Source organism: Notechis scutatus, chromosome 2 (assembly GCF_049901735.1).
Source record: "Notechis scutatus isolate UNSWTSFEM ecotype Mainland chromosome 2, rNotScu1.2, whole genome shotgun sequence".
Taxonomy (NCBI): domain Eukaryota; kingdom Metazoa; phylum Chordata; class Lepidosauria; order Squamata; family Elapidae; genus Notechis; species Notechis scutatus.
The window spans coordinates 246,668,555-246,687,008 of NC_142010.1; the positions used below are offsets into that span (position 1 = coordinate 246,668,555).

The 18,454-nt window shown below is 44.3% G+C and overlaps 1 protein-coding gene across 2 annotated transcripts in view; it reads left to right on the forward strand.

The window, feature by feature from the left end:
- LOC113411394 (complement component C9-like) overlaps window positions 1-17,835 on the forward strand; it is a 35,141-nt gene extending 17,306 nt beyond the window's left edge. The window contains exons 7-12 of one of the 2 annotated variants that reach the window (XM_087958488.1): window positions 2,140-2,380; window positions 9,803-9,931; window positions 11,858-12,039; window positions 13,286-13,514; window positions 15,076-15,250; window positions 17,568-17,835. In XM_087958488.1, coding sequence (XP_087814614.1) covers window positions 2,140-2,380; window positions 9,803-9,931; window positions 11,858-12,039; window positions 13,286-13,514; window positions 15,076-15,230 — 936 coding nt within the window. In that variant the 3' untranslated portion in view covers window positions 15,231-15,250; window positions 17,568-17,835. The remainder of the gene's footprint in view (window positions 1-2,139; window positions 2,381-9,802; window positions 9,932-11,857; window positions 12,040-13,285; window positions 13,515-15,075; window positions 15,251-17,567) is intronic. The other variant, XM_026666431.2, reaches the window with a different exon arrangement.
- Window positions 17,836-18,454: the final 619 nt, after the last annotated feature.

Below are 18,454 nucleotides of genomic sequence, written 5' to 3' on the forward strand. Positions count from 1 at the left end.
TATTGAGTTGGCCACACCCAGCCAGTAACATAACCACCAAGCCATGTCCACCCAGTCACATGACCACCAAGCCACGCCCACCACCTAAGCCATGCCTACAGAACCGGTTATTAAAATGTTTGAATCCCACCCCTGGATTTTTGCCCCCCTGGGTTCCGGAGGCTCTCTGGAAGCCAGAAACAGGCCTATTTCCGGCCTTTCTGAACTTCCAGGAGGCCCGTTTTTTGCCCTCCCTGAGCCTCTGCGTGTGCCCTGCCCTGCACTTCCTGCATCCAAAACAGACCACACGGGGATTCCTGGGAGGGGAGGGGAGGGGAGGGGAGTGAGTGAGCAGGGCCAGCCAGGAGTGAGATTTGGAGGTTCTCCGAACTGTGCAGAATCTTAGCTAGGGGATCTCCCGAACCCCTGCGAACCCCCAGGGGTCCCCCGAACTCCTGTCTATGAGAATTGGTTAGCCGCCAGTTCAGCTCATCCACCCACATGAAGTACACCTGCACTTCAAGGCTAGAACTGAGCTGCTTGGCTCCTTTTCTCTTTTCATTTGCTGACTCATACCAGCACAGCAGCAACCATACTAAGAACCATATGCCATCTCTGTGATGGTTTTCTCTCGTGGGGGAAGTAATCGTGATTTCCAAGTACTTTTTCACTTAGGCGTTTTCAGAATAACAGCTGTGTCTAATGACCAAACCACCTGAACATTAATTCTACATTAACAACATTCATTAACATTAGTTAATTCCAAGTTTTATTTTATAAAGTAGTATGGGCTTCTTCAAGAGGAACAAGAGTTCCTCTTATCTGTACTACGACAATTAAAAATAATAATACATCGTTTGGTAAACTTTCCCAGATCACTCCAGGGGTGGGCTGCTGGGGGCTTGCAGGAGTTCAGGAGAGCCCGTAGCTAAGATTCTGTGTAGTTCGGACAACCCCCAAATCCCACTCCTGGCTGGCCCTGCCCCTCCCATCCTGCCCCTCCCCATGCACGCAGAGGCTCGGGTAGGGTGAAAAATGGGCCTCCCTGAAGTTTAGAAAGGCTGGAAATGGGCCTCATTTCTGGCTTCCAGAGAGCCTCCAGAGCTCAGGGAAGCCGTTTTTGCCCTCCCGGAGTTCGATAAAAGCTTCCAGAACCCAGGGAGGGCAAAAATGCCCCCTCACCACCATCCTGGTGCAGGAGGCTGACTAGGCCATGCCCACCATGGCCACGCCCACCCAAGCAACCCGGCAGAGAACCTGTTGCTAAAATCTTTGAAGCCCACCTCTGGTAAAACTGGGTGTTTTGTCTGGAAAAAAGCCTGCTCTGTTCAGGGCCCAACTTATCCAATAAAAATGATTATGGGCATCAGAACTGGACAGCACTTAGACTATCACTGCCATGGATGGAGGAGAGCCATTAGAATGGTCACCTGAAATGAATGAAAGTTTAAAAAATTAAGGGTTGTGATTTCTTAAAATTTTTTCATATTTTCACATGTACATGCTTTTAATGACTCATTATGTATGATTTTCCTGAAAAATATAGCTGCCTTGAACACCAGGCACAGAGTCATGTAGAAAAGAGAGCATGCCCAGAACCCTTTGCTGAAAACACAGTCTAATACACTAAATTAAATTTGAAAAACAGGCAATCCCCCGTGTACCTAAATCTGACTTTACAAGAACTTCAACTCCCATGTTTGCACAAGCGTATCATGTTGTCTGTTAGGGGCAAGAACTGTCTATGAGCTGTGGTGGCGCAGCGGTTAGGATGCAATATTGCAGGCTAACTGCCCACATTCTGGAGTTCAATCTCGATGGGTTCAAGGTTGACTCAGTTTTCCATCCTTCCAAGGCTGGAAAGTGAGCACCCAGACTGTTTGGGGCAATATGCTGACCTTTGTAAATTGCTCAGAGAGTGCTGTAAAAAACACTGTGGAGTGATATATCAGTCTAAGTGCTATTGCTAAGTGCTTTTGTCTATGAATTGCAGCATGACCTAAGAATTGCCCATATAAATAAATGTACAATAATCAGAGGACAATGTAAAAAAGTACCACAATCTCATTCTCTACCTCTATAGCTGTAGATAGAATAACTTATATATTTTATATCTATTTATATCTATTTATATATATTATATTTATTCTCTCATTATAGAGTACCATCTATTTACATGTCAAATCTAATATACAACTAGGAACTTTCCAAATGCGAAAACGTGATTTGCGCTTGAGTGATACATTCCTGGAAGAAATAAAGGTTTTGCCAAGTACCTATGAGAAGGGAGAGTATTTTAAATTTCTTGAAACATATGGAACTCATTATTCACAGAGAGGGATCGTTGGAGGAAAATATGAGCTAATGTATGTATTGGACAACCAAACTCTTTCATCACAAGGTAAGGACAGAATGAAAGTGGTCTCTTATACACAAGAGTAAATTCTAAAATAATGGAATAGCTCAGTGGTGGTATTCAAATCTTTTTACTACTGGTTCTGTGGGCATAGCTTGGTGGGCATGACAGGAGAAGGTTAGTGCAAAATCCCATTCCCTCCCCACCCCAGTGACCTGCTTTCCAGCTCCGTTCTCCTGTGCAGGGCAACAAAAGAAGACCCAGCCAATCAGCTGGGACTCGGGAGGAAGAGAATAGATGGGGGTGGGGCCAGTCAGAGGTAGTATTTGCCGGTTCTCCAAACTATTCAAAATTTCCGCTACCGGTTTTCAAAAATTCCTCTGGAATAGCTGGAAATCAGAGCAACTGATTTCTGACCTTAACCCTGTTTTCTTTAAAGCTGGGTTCTTCAAAAACCTCAGCTTGGATTGGTTCAGGGTACCAATTACACCTTAGGGTGTTTATATTGAGTCGCTGTTAATTTTATTGTTGAATTCTTCACCTCAAAGACAAGGGTTGGATCCCCCTTAAAAGCTTGGTGCTTGCTTTAACCTTTTTGGATTCTTTTAGTTACAATAAATACATGTATTGGAATTGTTGTGAATCAATAAAAAGTAACTAAGACCAAATGCAAAGCGGGTTTTGGAAGCCTGCACACCTGATTGGACCTTAAACAACGAACAAGGATTGGTCCATAACAAGTCCCTGATTGGCCAATATTAGGACACTTCTTATTGGGTATTAGTTGAACTTGTTGCACATATTATTGGTTAATAGGGTAGCAGCCAACCCTATAAAAGGGTTACTGCTTCCCATAGCCTTGCTCTGTTCTGTTCTATCTACTGTTATTAAAGAGTTTGAAGTCACTGGTCAGATGTCGGGTCTCCATTATTCTCCAAACTTAATACTGGCGACGAGGATGGGATGCGGAGACCGAAGAGCTGACTGATCGACAGAGCAACCAACAGAGCACGTGGTCGAACACGCACTATCAACAGCAACATGGCCAGCGGTGCCGTACCACCCGCTCCACTCAACCCAGAAACCGAAGACTGGGAGTCGTAAATGGATAGGTTCCAGATGTTTCTGGAGACCAACAACTTGAAAGATGCAACAGCCAGCAAAAAAAGAGCTGTATTTCTAACCCACTGTGGGCCTACCGTGTTTAAAATGGCAAAATCACTTGCCAAGCCAGCCGAAGTAAACGCGATGGACTGGGACGTCCTCGAGCCTTTGCTACGGGCCCACTACGCGCCCACCGTGCCAACCTTAGTCAGAAGGCACGCATTTTACCAGAGGGTCCAGCGGAAAGGAGAAAGCCTTGCCAACTATGTCGCAGATCTCCGAAACCTTGGAGGCCTCTGCGGATTCTCTAACTTAGAAGAAGCCCTCCGAGACCGCCTAGTTCTGGGCCTAGAAGACTGCACGATCCAGAGCAAAATCATGGCTAAGGGGGACATCAGCCTCACCGATGCCCTAAAGAAGCCACTGCGGCAGAATCAACCAAGAAGTCGGCAGCCCGAATACGCCGCACCAGCGCACCGCCACGTCAACTCGCCAATGATACCTCGCCCGCTCAGAGAGACACCGGTATCGACTCACCACGAAGACCTAGAATCCCCGTCAGAAAGTGATGAGGAAGAGGTCAACCGACTCCGAACTGAACGAGACCAGTTCACACAACGCTCACTTCGACCTTGTGCAGGATGTGGAGCGAATCACCCATGATCCAGCTGCAAATTCCTCGACGCACTCTGCCGCTTTGCGGAAAAGAGGTCACATCGCAAAGGTTTGCAGAAGCAAACAAAACTCCAACTCCAAACCCCGACAGGCGAATGCCAGTCTTCAGGATTCATCGGCACACCCCGAGACAAACTGAATCACCAATGGGGAAGCCACTCCTACAGAAACAAACCGTCCACCACTTCCACCAGGCGGGAAGAAACCAGGCGGGAAGAGACCCACCAGACAATTACCATAGGCCACGCCACATCCCTAGATGCCGGGAAAATCAGAGTGAAGGTCGCTATCGAAAACAAACCTTGTGTGATGGAGGTGGACTCAGGATCATCCCTCTCGATGGTGTCCTGGAAGACGCTCCAACAGCTCGTTCTGACGATTCGCCGCCAAGACCTCAACCCTCAAAGGGTTATACTCAAAGATTACCAGGGTAACCGAATTCCCGTTGTCGGGTCCCGCCGATTCCAGGTCTCTTTCAAGGACCGCACCGTTGCACTGCCACTGACTGTCGTTGACCGTGACCGGCCTAGTCTTTTAGGCCTGCAATGGTTCAGACCGCTCGGAATCACTGTAGCCGGAGTCCACCGTGCCGAGAGCAACGATTGGGAGGAAGCCCTCGTGCAAGAATTCCAAGACGTTTTCGCGAACGGACTAGACAAGTACAAGGGGACCCCGATCTCATTTAACTTGAACCCTGAGGTAGCACCCATCCGCCTTAAGCCACGTCGGGTGCCGTTCGCCCTGAAACCTAAAATCGACAAACAACTCGATAAGCTAATAGCACAGGGCGTGCTGGAACCCACCGACCATGCCCGGTGGGAAACCCCAATAGTGACGCCTATCAAGCCTGATGGGTCACTGAGAATTTGCGGAGACTACCGGGCCACCCTAAACCACGCACTTCAGCAAAGTGCATATCCAGTGCCGGTAGTGCAACACCTGCTCCATTCCCTGGGCGGCGGGAAAGTTTTCGCTAAATTAGACCTAGCGCAGGCGTATCAACAATTGCCTGTAGACCCGGCCACCGCGGAGGCGCAAACTATCGTCACGCATAGGGGCGTATTTAAATGCAACCGGCTCCAGTTTGGGGTGAGCGTCGCTCCAGGAATCTTTCAGAGCTTAATGGAAAGGCTGTTACAAGGAATATGAGGGGTCGTACCATATTTCGACGATGTACTCATCGCCGCCCCTAATAGAGACATTTTAGAAAAATGACTCCGAATGGTCTTACAAAGGTTCCAAGACGCCGGCCTCAAAGTCAAAAAAAATAAATGCCAGTTATGTACCGAAAGGGTGGAGTTTTTGGGATACCTCCTGGACAGTCAAGGAATCCATCCCACTGAGGACAAATTAAAGGCAATTAAGAAGGCCCCCACTCCAAGGAACAAGGCAGATCTACAGGCGTTCCTTGGACTTATCAATTTTATAACGTCTTTTTACCCAATAAAGCAATGGTAGCTGAACCATTACATCGACTCTTAGACAAAAAAGCAACATGGGTTTGGGGACAACGTGAACAATACGCTTTCCAACAAGTAAAGAAATTGCTAACTTCTGATTCTGTACTTATGCAGTACAACGAGACTCTGCCGTTAACTATTACTTGTGACGCCTCACCTTTTTGGGGTTGGAGCAATCCTGGCCCACGTATTACCGAACGGAGCAGAAGCTCCCGTCGTGTTTTTTTCGCGAACTTTAGCTAAAGCTGAAAGAAATTATAGTCAGCTAGATAAAGAAGCTTTAGCTATTGTGGCTGCAGTTAAACGATTTCATGAATATGTGTATGGGCGTACGTTTACAATAATTACTGATCATAAACCACTACTGGGGATTATTGCGGGTAATAAACCAACCCCGTATATATTGTCCCCAGAATGACCCGCTGGTCTGAATTCTTGGCGGCGTACAACTACACCTTGCAACACCGCCCGGGGAAATCAATTCTCCACGCTGATGCATTGAGCAGAACACCACTCCCAGAATCGGTTGAAGATCCAGCCCCAACCATCACAACGCTGCAAATTGAGGCTCTACACGCGCCGCCATTGACGGCGAGAGACATTGCCCTCGAAACAAAACGAGATCCGGTCCTGAAACACATCCTACGCTGGGTTGAACGTGGTTGGCCAACAGAACAACTATCACCTGAATGGGCGCCTTTCAAAGCCCGCCAAACCGAACTGTTTTCCCAAAAGGGCTGCATCTTGTGGGGCGATAGAGTCGTAATTCCGGGCAAACTGCAACGAACTGTTTTAGCGGTATTGCACGACGGACATCCGGGCATCGTGCGGATGAAAGCACTCGCACGGAGCTATGCCTGGTGGCCGGGAATCGACAAAAGAATCGAGGCCTGGGTCGCTACTTGTCAACGTTGCCAGGACGTCAGCAATGCCCCACCTAAAGCAAGCCCAACCGAATGGGAAACTCCGAGGGGACCATGGTCCCGTATTCATATTGACTTTGCGGGGCCTACAAAAGGGCACACTTTCCTTATTACAGTCGACACCTATTCAAATTGGCTCAAGATCCATCGAATGAACACAACTACAACGGACTCAGTTATCAACAAATTAAACAGGCTATTTGCCACACATGGTTTTCCGGACGTTCTGGTCTCGGATAACGGCCCACAGTTCACAGCATTACCATTTGAACAATATCTTGCTGACCGGGGCATCCGCCATGCGCTAACCTCGGCCGTACACCCTGCGGCGAACGGACGTGCAGAACGCATGGTACAGTTTGTAAAAAAGACCCTCCACAAAATGGAATTCGGCGACATCGATGAAAAAATCAATCGAATTTTATTGTTGCAGCACATCACGCCCCACAGCATTACCAACAAAACGCCCGCCGAACTTCTCATGGGGCGGAAACTATGATCGCACCTTGACCGGCTCCACCCCACATACGCACCCGAAAAGCCTTTCGGCTCCAGCAGCAAATGCCGGGAATTTAAGGTAGGCGATTTAATCTTTGCCAAAAACTTCTCCGGCGACCCTTTATGGATACCCGCAACCGTCCCCCAACTCACAGGGCCTAGATCTTACCGCCTGCTAACAGACGATGGGAGGGTGTGGAAACGCCACATAGACCAACTCCGTTCGAGATTACCACCCAGCGCCCATGGCTCCCCGGGTTCACCAACTGAGGGGGGAGGAAATATCGAGGAAATTGACTTCGATATGACAGATAGCAGGCCAACGGAAACCCTACGGCCCAGCGAAGTACCGGGAATTGAAGCAGGGAGGGAGTTGACTTTCCCATGGGACGTGAACACAGGGGAAACCGAACTGCGAAACCCCGAAGAAACACTGATTGGCGGGGACAACCACAACGAAAGCAGCACGGAATTTCCGTGCAGCGAAACGGAGCTTAACAGAGATCATCCTAACGCTCCACCGGAACCGGACTTTAGGCCAAACCCAGTGGAACCACGGAAATCATCCAGACAGACCAAAAGGCCTGTCTACCTTGAGGATTTTGTTACAGCTCCCCTCAAACGGAGCCCAAGGGGGAGGGGTGTTGTGAATCAATAAAAAGTAACTAAGACCAAATGCAAAGCGGGTTTTGGAAGCCTGCACACCTGATTGGACCTTAAACAACGAACAAGGATTGGTCCATAACAAGTCCCTGATTGGCCAATATTAGGACACTTCTTATTGGCTATTAGTTGAACTTGTTGCACATATTATTGGTTAATAGGGTAGCAGCCAACCCTATAAAAGGGTTACTGCTGCCCATAGCCTTGCTCTGTTCTGTTCTATCTACTGTTATTAAAGAGTTTGAAGTCACTGGTCAGATGTCGGGTCTCCATTATTCTCCAAACTTAACAGTAATCAGACTGGCTAAAATGATAAGCGCCAGCATCCATCATTAAGATTTCCGCCAAATTATATTTATCAGTTTATTTCTTTATCAAGTTTATATACCACCCATCTTACTTAAGTGACTCTAGTATTAACAAGCAAAAGCAATAGAGACATTGCTAAAAATGACATTAAAAACAGAGTTTAAAAGTTAAAATGTTAAAAATTACAAAAAAATTTAAAGGGCTGAGAGCACACTCTCAGGTCATCCACCACTCCCTAGAGTTGCATGCTACTCTGAATTTCTCTCAGTTTCGTGTATCTTCCTAGAAAATATTCTAAGTGGATGAAGCTCAGTGCTTCGGTTGGAAATCCCCTCCCCCGCATCTGTCCTGGGAAAATAAATAATTGCATAGGCAATTGGTAGTGTAGAACCTGTAATGGAAAGCTGGAAAGAGTTGCAGGGGGCATTGTAGTAAGTCTTTTTTTCTACAAATGGATGCTGAATTAATTTCCATGTGCATCATGGCAGCCATTTTGTGACCTGGCAAACTGCTTGAGACAACCATTTTGTGAGAGCACCCATAGGCTGAGAAGTGGTACCTGGCCTGGCATTTGCTTCTGAATTTCACACCTCACCATAATGGTAAGGTGATTAGAACCAAGCCTCAGCACTGCCCCACATGGAGCATCTTTTGTTAAGCCTATGGTTTGTCTTTCTTTCTTTCTTTCTTTCTTTCTTTCTTTCTTTCTTTCTTTCTTTCTTTCTTTCTTTCTTTCTTTCTTTCTTTCTTTCTTTCTTTCTTTCTTTCTTTCTTTCTTTCTTTCCATTTTCTGAATTAAGCACTCACCAGCCTTTAAATAACACTTAGGAGCTTTATAATATAAGGAGGACTCAGTGATGGGCAGCTAGAGGTTCACCGGGGTTCGGGAGAGGCCCTCGCTAAGATTCTGTGCAGTTCAGACAACCCCCAAATCCCACTCCTGCTGGCCCCACCCACCCCGTCCCTCCCAGGAGTCCCCACACGGCCTGTTTTGGATGCAGGCAAGTGCAGGACATGTGTGGAGGCTCAGGGAAGGTGAAAAATGGGCCACCCAGAAGTTCAGGAAGGCCAGAAATGCACCCCACCCCCACCCCCATGGTGCAGGAGGCCGACTAGGCCATGCCCACCATGGCCACGGCTACCCAGCAACTAGGCAGAAAACCCTTTTCACAGCTTGTCATGGGGGAAGTTCCTTTACAGGTGAGTTCAAATCTGGCCAATTCTAGAGATGAGCCAGACTGAAGTTAGTCCATGATCTCCTCTTAAGCAATCTTTCTCTACATGCATTTTATTTTTATTGGTGCCCTGATGTCTCAGCCCTTAATCTGTGTCACATTAAATTACACACGTTCATCAGCCTTTCCCCAAATCGATGCCTTCCAAATGGCTATAATTCCCAGAGTTCAAAATTGTATTCTAACTTATATGGAGAGTTTCTGATTAGAATAAAAGGATGGAGCAAGCTACACACTAGAAACAGTCAGTCTGCATTTCTGATTTGAGAACTCTTATATTAGAGCAGGGGTTTCCGAACCTGGCAACTTTAAGACTTGTGGACTTCAACTCCCAGAATTCCTCAGGCAGCTTGTTGCCAAGTTTGGAGACCTCTGTATTAGAGCTACTATTGTTTCCCTGAAAGCAACCATTAGGAAAGCAATGACATCTGAAAAAAAAATAGCGATGAGAGGGAGGGGGAATAAAAAGAAAGGGGCACAAAGTAAAAAAAATTCCGATACTTCCCACCTTGCAACTTTTTCCAATGGTTATAAAATCAGGAGTTTCGTACCATATTTTCTGTGTACACCTCTAATCATTTTTATTGACTCTATTTTCAGGGCTCACTGCAGAGGATGTAAACTCATGCCTAGGCTTTAATTTAGGAGCTACCATCACCGTAAAAGACCTTGCAGAAGCTACAGCCGATTTTAAAGCTCAACAATGTAAAACCAGTGGATTTAAAAATGGTGAGTACATCAGTCCCTACCTTCTTCTGACATTTTGAGGCCGAAGTTTGCATATTGATTGGCACATTATTTATATCCCTGTGATGTGTTGTTGGAACACATCAATCACATGCTGTATAATCACTTTAAGTAATGAACAATACTGATGTATACATTAATGCCAATATAATATAATATATAATGAGTGGCGTGGTGGCCTAGTGGTGAAGATGGTTGCCTTGCCTGCCACTAGGAAGGTTCAAAGTTGAATCCCAGGTAGTGGCACAGCGAAGGAAATGTCTGCTGCAAACTCTCAGTGGCATCCGGAAGGGCCTCTGCCCAGTAAATGTTCTACTCCAAGCCTACAAACTTGAAATTTAGCACATATATTCCTCTTGGCTTCTAGGTGATCAACTAAAAAGATTTTTCAAAATGACCATCAGAGCATTGGCATTTTGTATATTATTATTAACATGCTCTGATGCTAAGGAGTTCTACTCCCCCTCACCACCTGAAAAGAAATATGTTCCAAATGCAAAACACAAGCAGAGGAAAGGAGTTTCAGTTTCACAGCAGCAAGCAGCTTTAGTACAGAACAGTTGAGCTAAGCCACGCCCAGGCTCCTTGCTGTCTCCTTCTTGCTCACACAGCAAATACTGCTTCAGTTTCCAAACAGCCCTCAACTCTCTCACACACTGACAGGATGCTACCCAGATGAATAGCGATGGATGTTGGTAGGCAGAATTTTTTTCCTTTATTTTTCTCCCCAAAAACTAAGCCCAATCACATAGTTTCATAGGTCGGCTGTATCCTTTCCTTTAGAATGAAAGGGATGGAGAAGATAGTTGTATGGTAGCTCCAGAGAACTCACCAAGTGAATCATCTAGACCAGGGATCCCCAACCTTTTCGACGCCGCTGCCCGGTTCCGACATCAGCTGGGCGCCGCGGCCCGGCACCGGCGTCAACTGGGCGCCGCCATCTTTTATGACAAAGGCGCTTCGGTGGCGTCACCGGAGCGCTGTTTCATAAAAAGATGGCGGCGCCAGGCTTCTGGTGAGCTTTTTCGGGTAGAAATGGCTTTCTACCCGGAAAAGCTCACGAGTGGCGCTGGCGCCGCCATCTTTTATGACGAAACAGCGCTTCCGTGAGCTCTACCCGGAAAAGCTCACCAGAAGCGCTTTTTACCAAAAAAGATGGCGCGCCCAGCAACCAGCGGCCCGGTAAGGGTTGTTCATGACCCGGTACGGTCCGCGGACCGGCGGTTGGGGACCCCTGATCTAGACCCTTCTCAGTCAGGATTCATACCTGGATAAGGGACTGAGATGTCATTGATCATGCTTCTAGTTTGTCTCCGGCAGGAGCGGGATCTCTAAATCACCGGCCCCCAATATTTTGGGCACCAGGGACCAGTTCTGTGGAGAGAATAGTTTCCATGGACCAAGGCAGCATAGTTTCATGTTTTGCCTGTGGATGGGGCTTTAGTTGTTTGTGAAGACTGATTTCTGGCATGCTGCGGACCAGTACCAACCCATGGGTTGGGTACCCTTGCTCTAAATCATGAAATAATTGAAGAGTGACCAAGCAAGATCCCTATTCTAAAAGATTGCCTGGTCATTTAGGCACCATGGATTTCTAGCAGAAATTCCTGAATAATACACTGGTTCTCTGGATCTCTGGTGTGAAGATGGAATAGGTAAGACCATGCCATCGGGAAGATGAACCCAGAAAATCACTTGATACCAATCAATATAGAAAGATTGAATTTCCTCAATCTGGGCAAATATAGTTGGCAGAAACTCTTAGGTAATCCATTTCCAACTATAATCCATCATCCAAGTGAATGTGAAAAAATCAAATCAAATGAATGTTCAGTTGCTCCAGCACCACCACCACCATCTTAAAGCCACTCTTTCTATTATTTCACCTCCATTTTTTTTCTCTTCCAGCTGTTGAAATGAGACAGAGTGGGGTTGTCCGAGATGTAGTCTCTATGGTTCAAGGTGGGACAACAGCTACCTTAACAAAGTTGAATGAATTGCTTTCATCAAATGTCAATCTAATTGATGCAGAACACTATTTCGAATGGGCTGCTACACTACCTCAAGCTCCTGGAGTGATAAGACAAGAGGTGAGAGGATTTTCTTCTATATCAATAAGTTGAAGTTTTCAATAAATGTGAACCCAAATATGAAAGAGTTTTCCTCTTTCCTGAAGAAATATTTTAAAGTTGCAGATATTTTCAGAGTCAAAGATTCTTATCAAGTAAAGCTAAAGCCGCACTCAAGTGAAGTTTGACATCTGTGGTTTCTATGATGTTTTCTAGGAATGATTCACCATAGCTTTCTTCCAAGATGTTTTTTCACTTTACATTCTGGTCAAAAATCCTGGGATTTCCTAATAATCCTCCCTCCCTTTTTTCCTTCCTTCCTTCTTACCTTGGCCTGGATAACAAAGCAATTCTTTCTTCTGGAGACCTTCTACTTCACAAGGATGTAACTTTTTAGGGCTAAGGACCATGATCAGCCTTTCTTTGGGTTGCATAATTCCAAAGCATTAGGCAGAACCTGAAGAAAGAAGTATGCGGAGTTAAGAGAAAAATATCATTAACTTTAATTTATGGTAAAGTTAATCACATAAAATTGGACAGAATGAATGAATAGAATGTCCTATTCTATTCCTTTTATAATTATATAAATTTATATAATTTATAATTATAATTAGGTGACAATCTTTCAATGGGGACTTCATGTAAGAGTTTTGAAACCTATAGACTCCTATTTTAGTTTTCCAAGCAAACTTTATTTCTACAACTAGCCTCAGCAAGAGTTTTGCATTCATATCATTTGCATTGGAATCCCTGGTTGAATAGTCTCAGCTATCCTAATTTCATGATCCAAACCGTATGCATCCTGTAGACAAGATTTCATCCCAACAAGTTATGTCTCAAAGTGCTTAAAGTTTTCAAACAATATTTTTCTGATTTTAAATGGTAATGTATAATAAAATAAAATTGTGCTAAGTGAAGATGCTAGATCTCTTTCCCTATCTTGATGGTGCTACTACTTTAAAAGGCCTACTTTTAAAGCCCCTCACAGACATCTCTAATATCATGAAAGAATAACTGGGAATTAGATAGAAAGATTAACACTTTACACCTATTAATGAGGGAGCTGTAGTAAAATGAATAACTAAAATCTGTATTTGAAAGAATCAATTACTGAGGAGAGGTAAGCATAACTGCAGGAGAACATGGATCTTCTCAGGATGAAGTGCTGTAGACAGTATTTTCTTTATGTACAGAACCTCATAATAATGATAAATTATTATTTAAACTGAAAAAGTGCACACATGCATGTGGTTAAATATTTCTGCAGCTAACCCCGATTTCGGAACTTGTACCACTGAAAATCCCAGACTCCCGAATAAAGAAAGTAAATCTGGACAGAGCTGTAGAGGATTATGTGGCTGAATACAGCGCATGCAAATGCAAACCTTGTCTACATGGTGGGACGGCGATGCTGATAGAAGGGAAGTGTGAATGTGCCTGCAATCCATTTTACAAGGGAGATGCCTGTGAAATACCCAAGTCACGTTTCATACCAGGTTAGAAGTTGTTCAGTGACTTACCATATGTTTTAATGGCTCTCTTGGTTCTACAGTGTTATTTAAAAATATACCAAACCTATACAACATGTACAAAGCTTAATTATGTCGAGTTAACCCATCCTGTTGTCTGAAATGAAAAGAGTTATGCAGTTCTCAACTTATGACCCCAACTGGGAGAAGAATTTATATTGTTAAGCAAGCTAGTTGCTTAAATCCCAACAGATTTTATGATGCAGTTGTTAAAGAAATTCACCTTCTTCCGTTGACTTTGTTCATCGAGTGCTGGCTGGGAAGGTTGCAAACAGTATCACAGGGAAGTTAGGATTGGAAGGCAGAGATAAAAATTAAGAATTAATGAATAAGATGAAGGGGACCAATAGGAATTTATGAGCACTCTGGAGGCCCAGACTCAAGGGGGAGATTCAAATAGATGCTTCACATATTGGCCTGACCCATAATGTTTGCTTATGGTTTCTTCAAGAGGGAGTATACCACCTCTTCCTCCAAGGTTGATGGAAATACCCTGTCCATTAGGGATGATTTCACCATAGCTCAGGTCCAAGCATATGTGACTTCTTGGGAGATCTTAACTAATCTAGAGGGACATGAATCTAATATACAGGTGCTTGGATTTATAGCCCTGAGAACCCTGTCTACGCTCAAAAGAATTACAGGATCAGATTCTTCCAAGAAATTAGGGCAAGACCATGTCTCAGTCAATTTAACTGCCACTGCCCGTTTTAAGTCAAACTTGGAGCAACTGACCGGTGCCTAGAAAATTCTTCACAATAGTTCTTACATGTTGTTGAGATTCTTTCTTTCTCAGCATGGGGCAAGTCATTTTGAAAAGGATTACTGGTTGACTAACTATAGACACAATAAGAGCAGAAAGATAATAGTAATTTTCCACTGCAAGTAACGGCCCCTAGAAAAGTATATTATTAACAAATAAAACATAATAGAGGCTATTACACTAAATAAAACCCATAACCCAATAAGTAAAAGTAAAACCAAAATCATCCATTCCAAATCAGAAAATATTACCAATTATTTTTAACTGAGTAGGATTTGCAACTGTGACTACAGGTCTATACAACAGTTCGAATGTAATTAGACAGTGCATTGTTAATGTTTATTTTAAAAAACAGGATTGGTTGATTTGGATTTTTGCAATATAGTTAGCCCAAATACCCAATAATGTACAATAAAGATATAGCCATAGCAATAGCACTTAGACTTATATATCACTTCACAGTGCTTTACAGCCCTCTCTAAGTGGTTTTACGGAATCAGCCTATTGCCCCCAACAATCTGGGTCCTCATTTTAACAACCTTGGAAGGATGAAAGGCTGAGTCAAACTTGAGCCTGATGAGATTCGAACTGCCAAATTGCAGATAGCCGGCAGTCAAGTAGCCCACAGTACTGCATTCTAACCATTGCGCCACCATGGCTCTTTTATGCTATATGATGATTGTGAGATTCTGAAGGAAGACAAAGTTATTTCTAAAATTCTGAATGTTCTGAAGTTAGACAAATTATTTCTTGTTCCTGATCCAGTTCAAACTGTCATTGATGGGAACTGGAACTGCTGGTCTAGCTGGTCCATGTGTCAGAATAGAGAACGTCAGCGGACAAGACAGTGTAATAACCCTGCACCTGGATCTGATGGCAAATCATGTCCTGGAACAAGTGTAGAACAGGGCCATTGTTGATTACAGAAGACTACCAACAGGTTTGTAACTTCTCAGTGTGTATAATGAATATGGTACTATTTTAATATAAGACTATGGGATATCCTGGATTTAATATTTCTGGAAGCAGAATATCCACATGGAGAGTTGAAACTGTGAAGATTTTGCTGGTTATGTCAGGAGGGAGGGAGGGAGGGAGGGAGGGAGGGAGGGAGGGAGGGAGGGAGGAAGGAAGGAAGGAAGGAAGGAAGGAAGGAAGGAAGGAAGGAAGGAAGGAAGGACTATTTGGTAATTTAGAATTTCCTGTAACAGGAGGGAATGGAGAATGTCTTCTCCGAATTCAGCTGACTGACTCAGAGAAAGGCAGAACTTGCTTGCTTTCAGTTGCTATTCCATCACTAGTTGTGTGAGCATATGGGTGGTGGTGGTCATAGATTGGATTTAAAATATGTTGGGAATGATTTCCAAATAGGACAGATGATGGCTTGATTTGAAAAGTATTTTAGTCAGTTCCAACTATTCTTACTATTACAAGCATGTATTGTTTATTTGTCAGAGCTGTATCCAAACTTTCCCTCAGAACTTCAAGATAACAAAGATAATGCTCCCCCCCTCCATTTATTCCCCCCAAGAGCAACCCTTTGAAGTAGATTGGGCTCAAGAACCCCAAAGTCATCCAGGGAATATCGGTAGCCCAGGGTCAACTAGAATCTGATTCCATTCAGCCCTAGCCCAACACCTGAACTATTAGACCAGTGTTTCTCAATCTGGGCAACTTTAAGATGTATGTTCAACTCCCAGAATTCCTCAGCCAGTACAGAAGTTGACATCCACACTACTTATAGCTCCTGAAGTTGAGAAAGACTGCATTAGATCATGCTGGTTCTTCCATAATAGGACTTGATACAAAATGTTGCAGGATATTGTCCTACTAAAATAGGGCAGTTCAGCCCTGAGCTATATGCTGTATATTCTCTTCTATAGGAGAAGTCTATATAAGAAAAGAAATCAAATAGTTAGGCCCCATGTCTTTCTGTCTTTAAAAGTCAGAACTTCTATCCAAGCTTTGAGCAGTATACAATCACTATTACTTTGTATAATAATTTTTGGAATCTAAAAATCCCAACTAAATTATGTAACAGAATCTTGCAAGTCTGAAAGCCCTCTCTTCTGCTTTAATTTTGCAGAGGACTAGGGAGGGGCAGGGGTGGGATTCAACCAGTGTAACAACTGGTTTGGTGAGTGTGTGTGTGTGTGTGTGCAGCATTTGAAAACCACCCATTTTCAGCTCTAATACTTACTTTCTACTGCCGCCCAGGTGAGTAAAACAGCTGAGGCGCGGCAATCCGCATGAATCTGCTGAGCTGCAAAGCACAGAAATAAAAGATAGACTAGGGCAGGGGTAAGTGGGAGGGGCCAAATGATCACTGGAAGTACCGATTCACCTGAACCGGTCTGAACTGGTAGAATCCCACCCCTGGGGAGCGGCCCTTCATACACTTTTATCCTTCCTTTAGGCTCAGATGTCTCTTCTCAGATCATAGCCTAGGTCCCAGTGATTCCTCCTGTCTCCCAAGATTATTCCCAGATCCCATTACAGAAGAGCCTAGTCTTCCAGTTAAGGGAAAAGAGGAGCAGAGAAAAAGAGTCCCTGGACTGACAGGAACTTGAAGCCATGCATTCAAAATGTTTTGTGATTAGATACAATGAAAGTAAAATTCAGCGTCCCATCACCTGTACACCATTCGTTGGAAAGATGGAGAGGTGGGATTCAAAAATTTTAGCAACTGGTTCTCTGCCTGGTTGTTGAGTGGGGCATGGACTAGTTGGCCTCCTGCACCATGGTGGGGGGGCTGTTTTCACCCTCCCCAGGCTCTGGAGGCTTTCCTTGAGCTCCAGGAGGGTGAAAACGGCCTCCCCTGCTCCAGAGGCCCTCTGGAGGCTGGAAATGGGCCTGTTTCTGGCTTCCAGAGCCACCAGGTGGCCTGTTTTTCACCCTCCCCGAGCCTCCGTGTGGGCCCTGCACCTACCTGGGATCCAGAACAGGCCACATGGAGACTCCTGGGAGGGGGGCTGGGCGGGGCCAGCCAGTGGTGGGATTTGTTGGTTCACTGAACCGGCCATAAAATTAGCTACTGGTTAGCTATGGGTTCATCCAAACTGGGGAGAACCGGTGGCAGCCCACCCCTGGAAAGAAGTGTTGAAAGCCTACCCCACTAGTCACCTTCTGAAAGGAAAAGTGATTGTAATGAGATTTAACTGCAATCATTTCTGCAGTGTTTTAGTTAAGGAATTTAACTAAAGTTTAGTAACAGTAAACTAAAGCTTTAAGCTTAATTTCCTCTCTCTCTTTTTTAGTACAGAAAACAAACACATTTATGGATATTAAGGGCGAGTCTGTTCCAAACAGTAGGAGCCAGGTTGGAAAAAGTTGTAGTCCAAGTCAGAAGATGCCAATTTTGCATAACATCATTTTCTATTGTGTCTTTCAGCAACCTGAACGTCCCTGTCAGATAGATCTACGGATCAAGAGTCTTGTCACCAGATTGAATTAAAAGCTATTGATCTCTGGATTTCAGAGCACCACTTTGTATTACCCAATAAATTTGATGGCTTGCAAAATGCACATCTGTGTTGTTTGTTCTATCAACTTCATATTTAATCCTTTAAAACTAGTGCCCTCAATATAATGGCACTTCATTTTATTTTATGTTACTGTACTGGATACTTTACTGTTCCCCCACAAAAAGAATGTAGAATAAGAAACATGGCCAACTGTTCTTACTTTTTGGAAAATCTTGAAGATTTCTGGTTTAATACATTGTAAGTTCCTGTTTGTATGTATATTGGTTGTATATTGCAAGGATGCAATATAGGAACAATACAACTTTGTTTCTCTGGCTATTTAGCAATAGCACTTAGACTTATATACCACTTCACAATGCTTTTACAGCCCTCTCTAAGCAGTTTACAGAGTCAGCATATGGCCCCCAACAATCTGGGTCCTCAATTTACTGACCTCGGAACAATGGAAGGCTGTGTCAACCTTGAGCCTGGTGAGATTTGAACTGCCAAATTGCAGGCAGCCAGCAGTCAGCAGAAGTAGCCTGCAGTACTGCACTCTAACCACTGTGCCATCATGGCTTTAGCAGGTGAAATTGATCCCTTTAAGTAGACATTGAACAACATATCTTGTTTCCCACCCATGGAGGTTTTCACATTTCCTGCAATAATGTATTTGAATT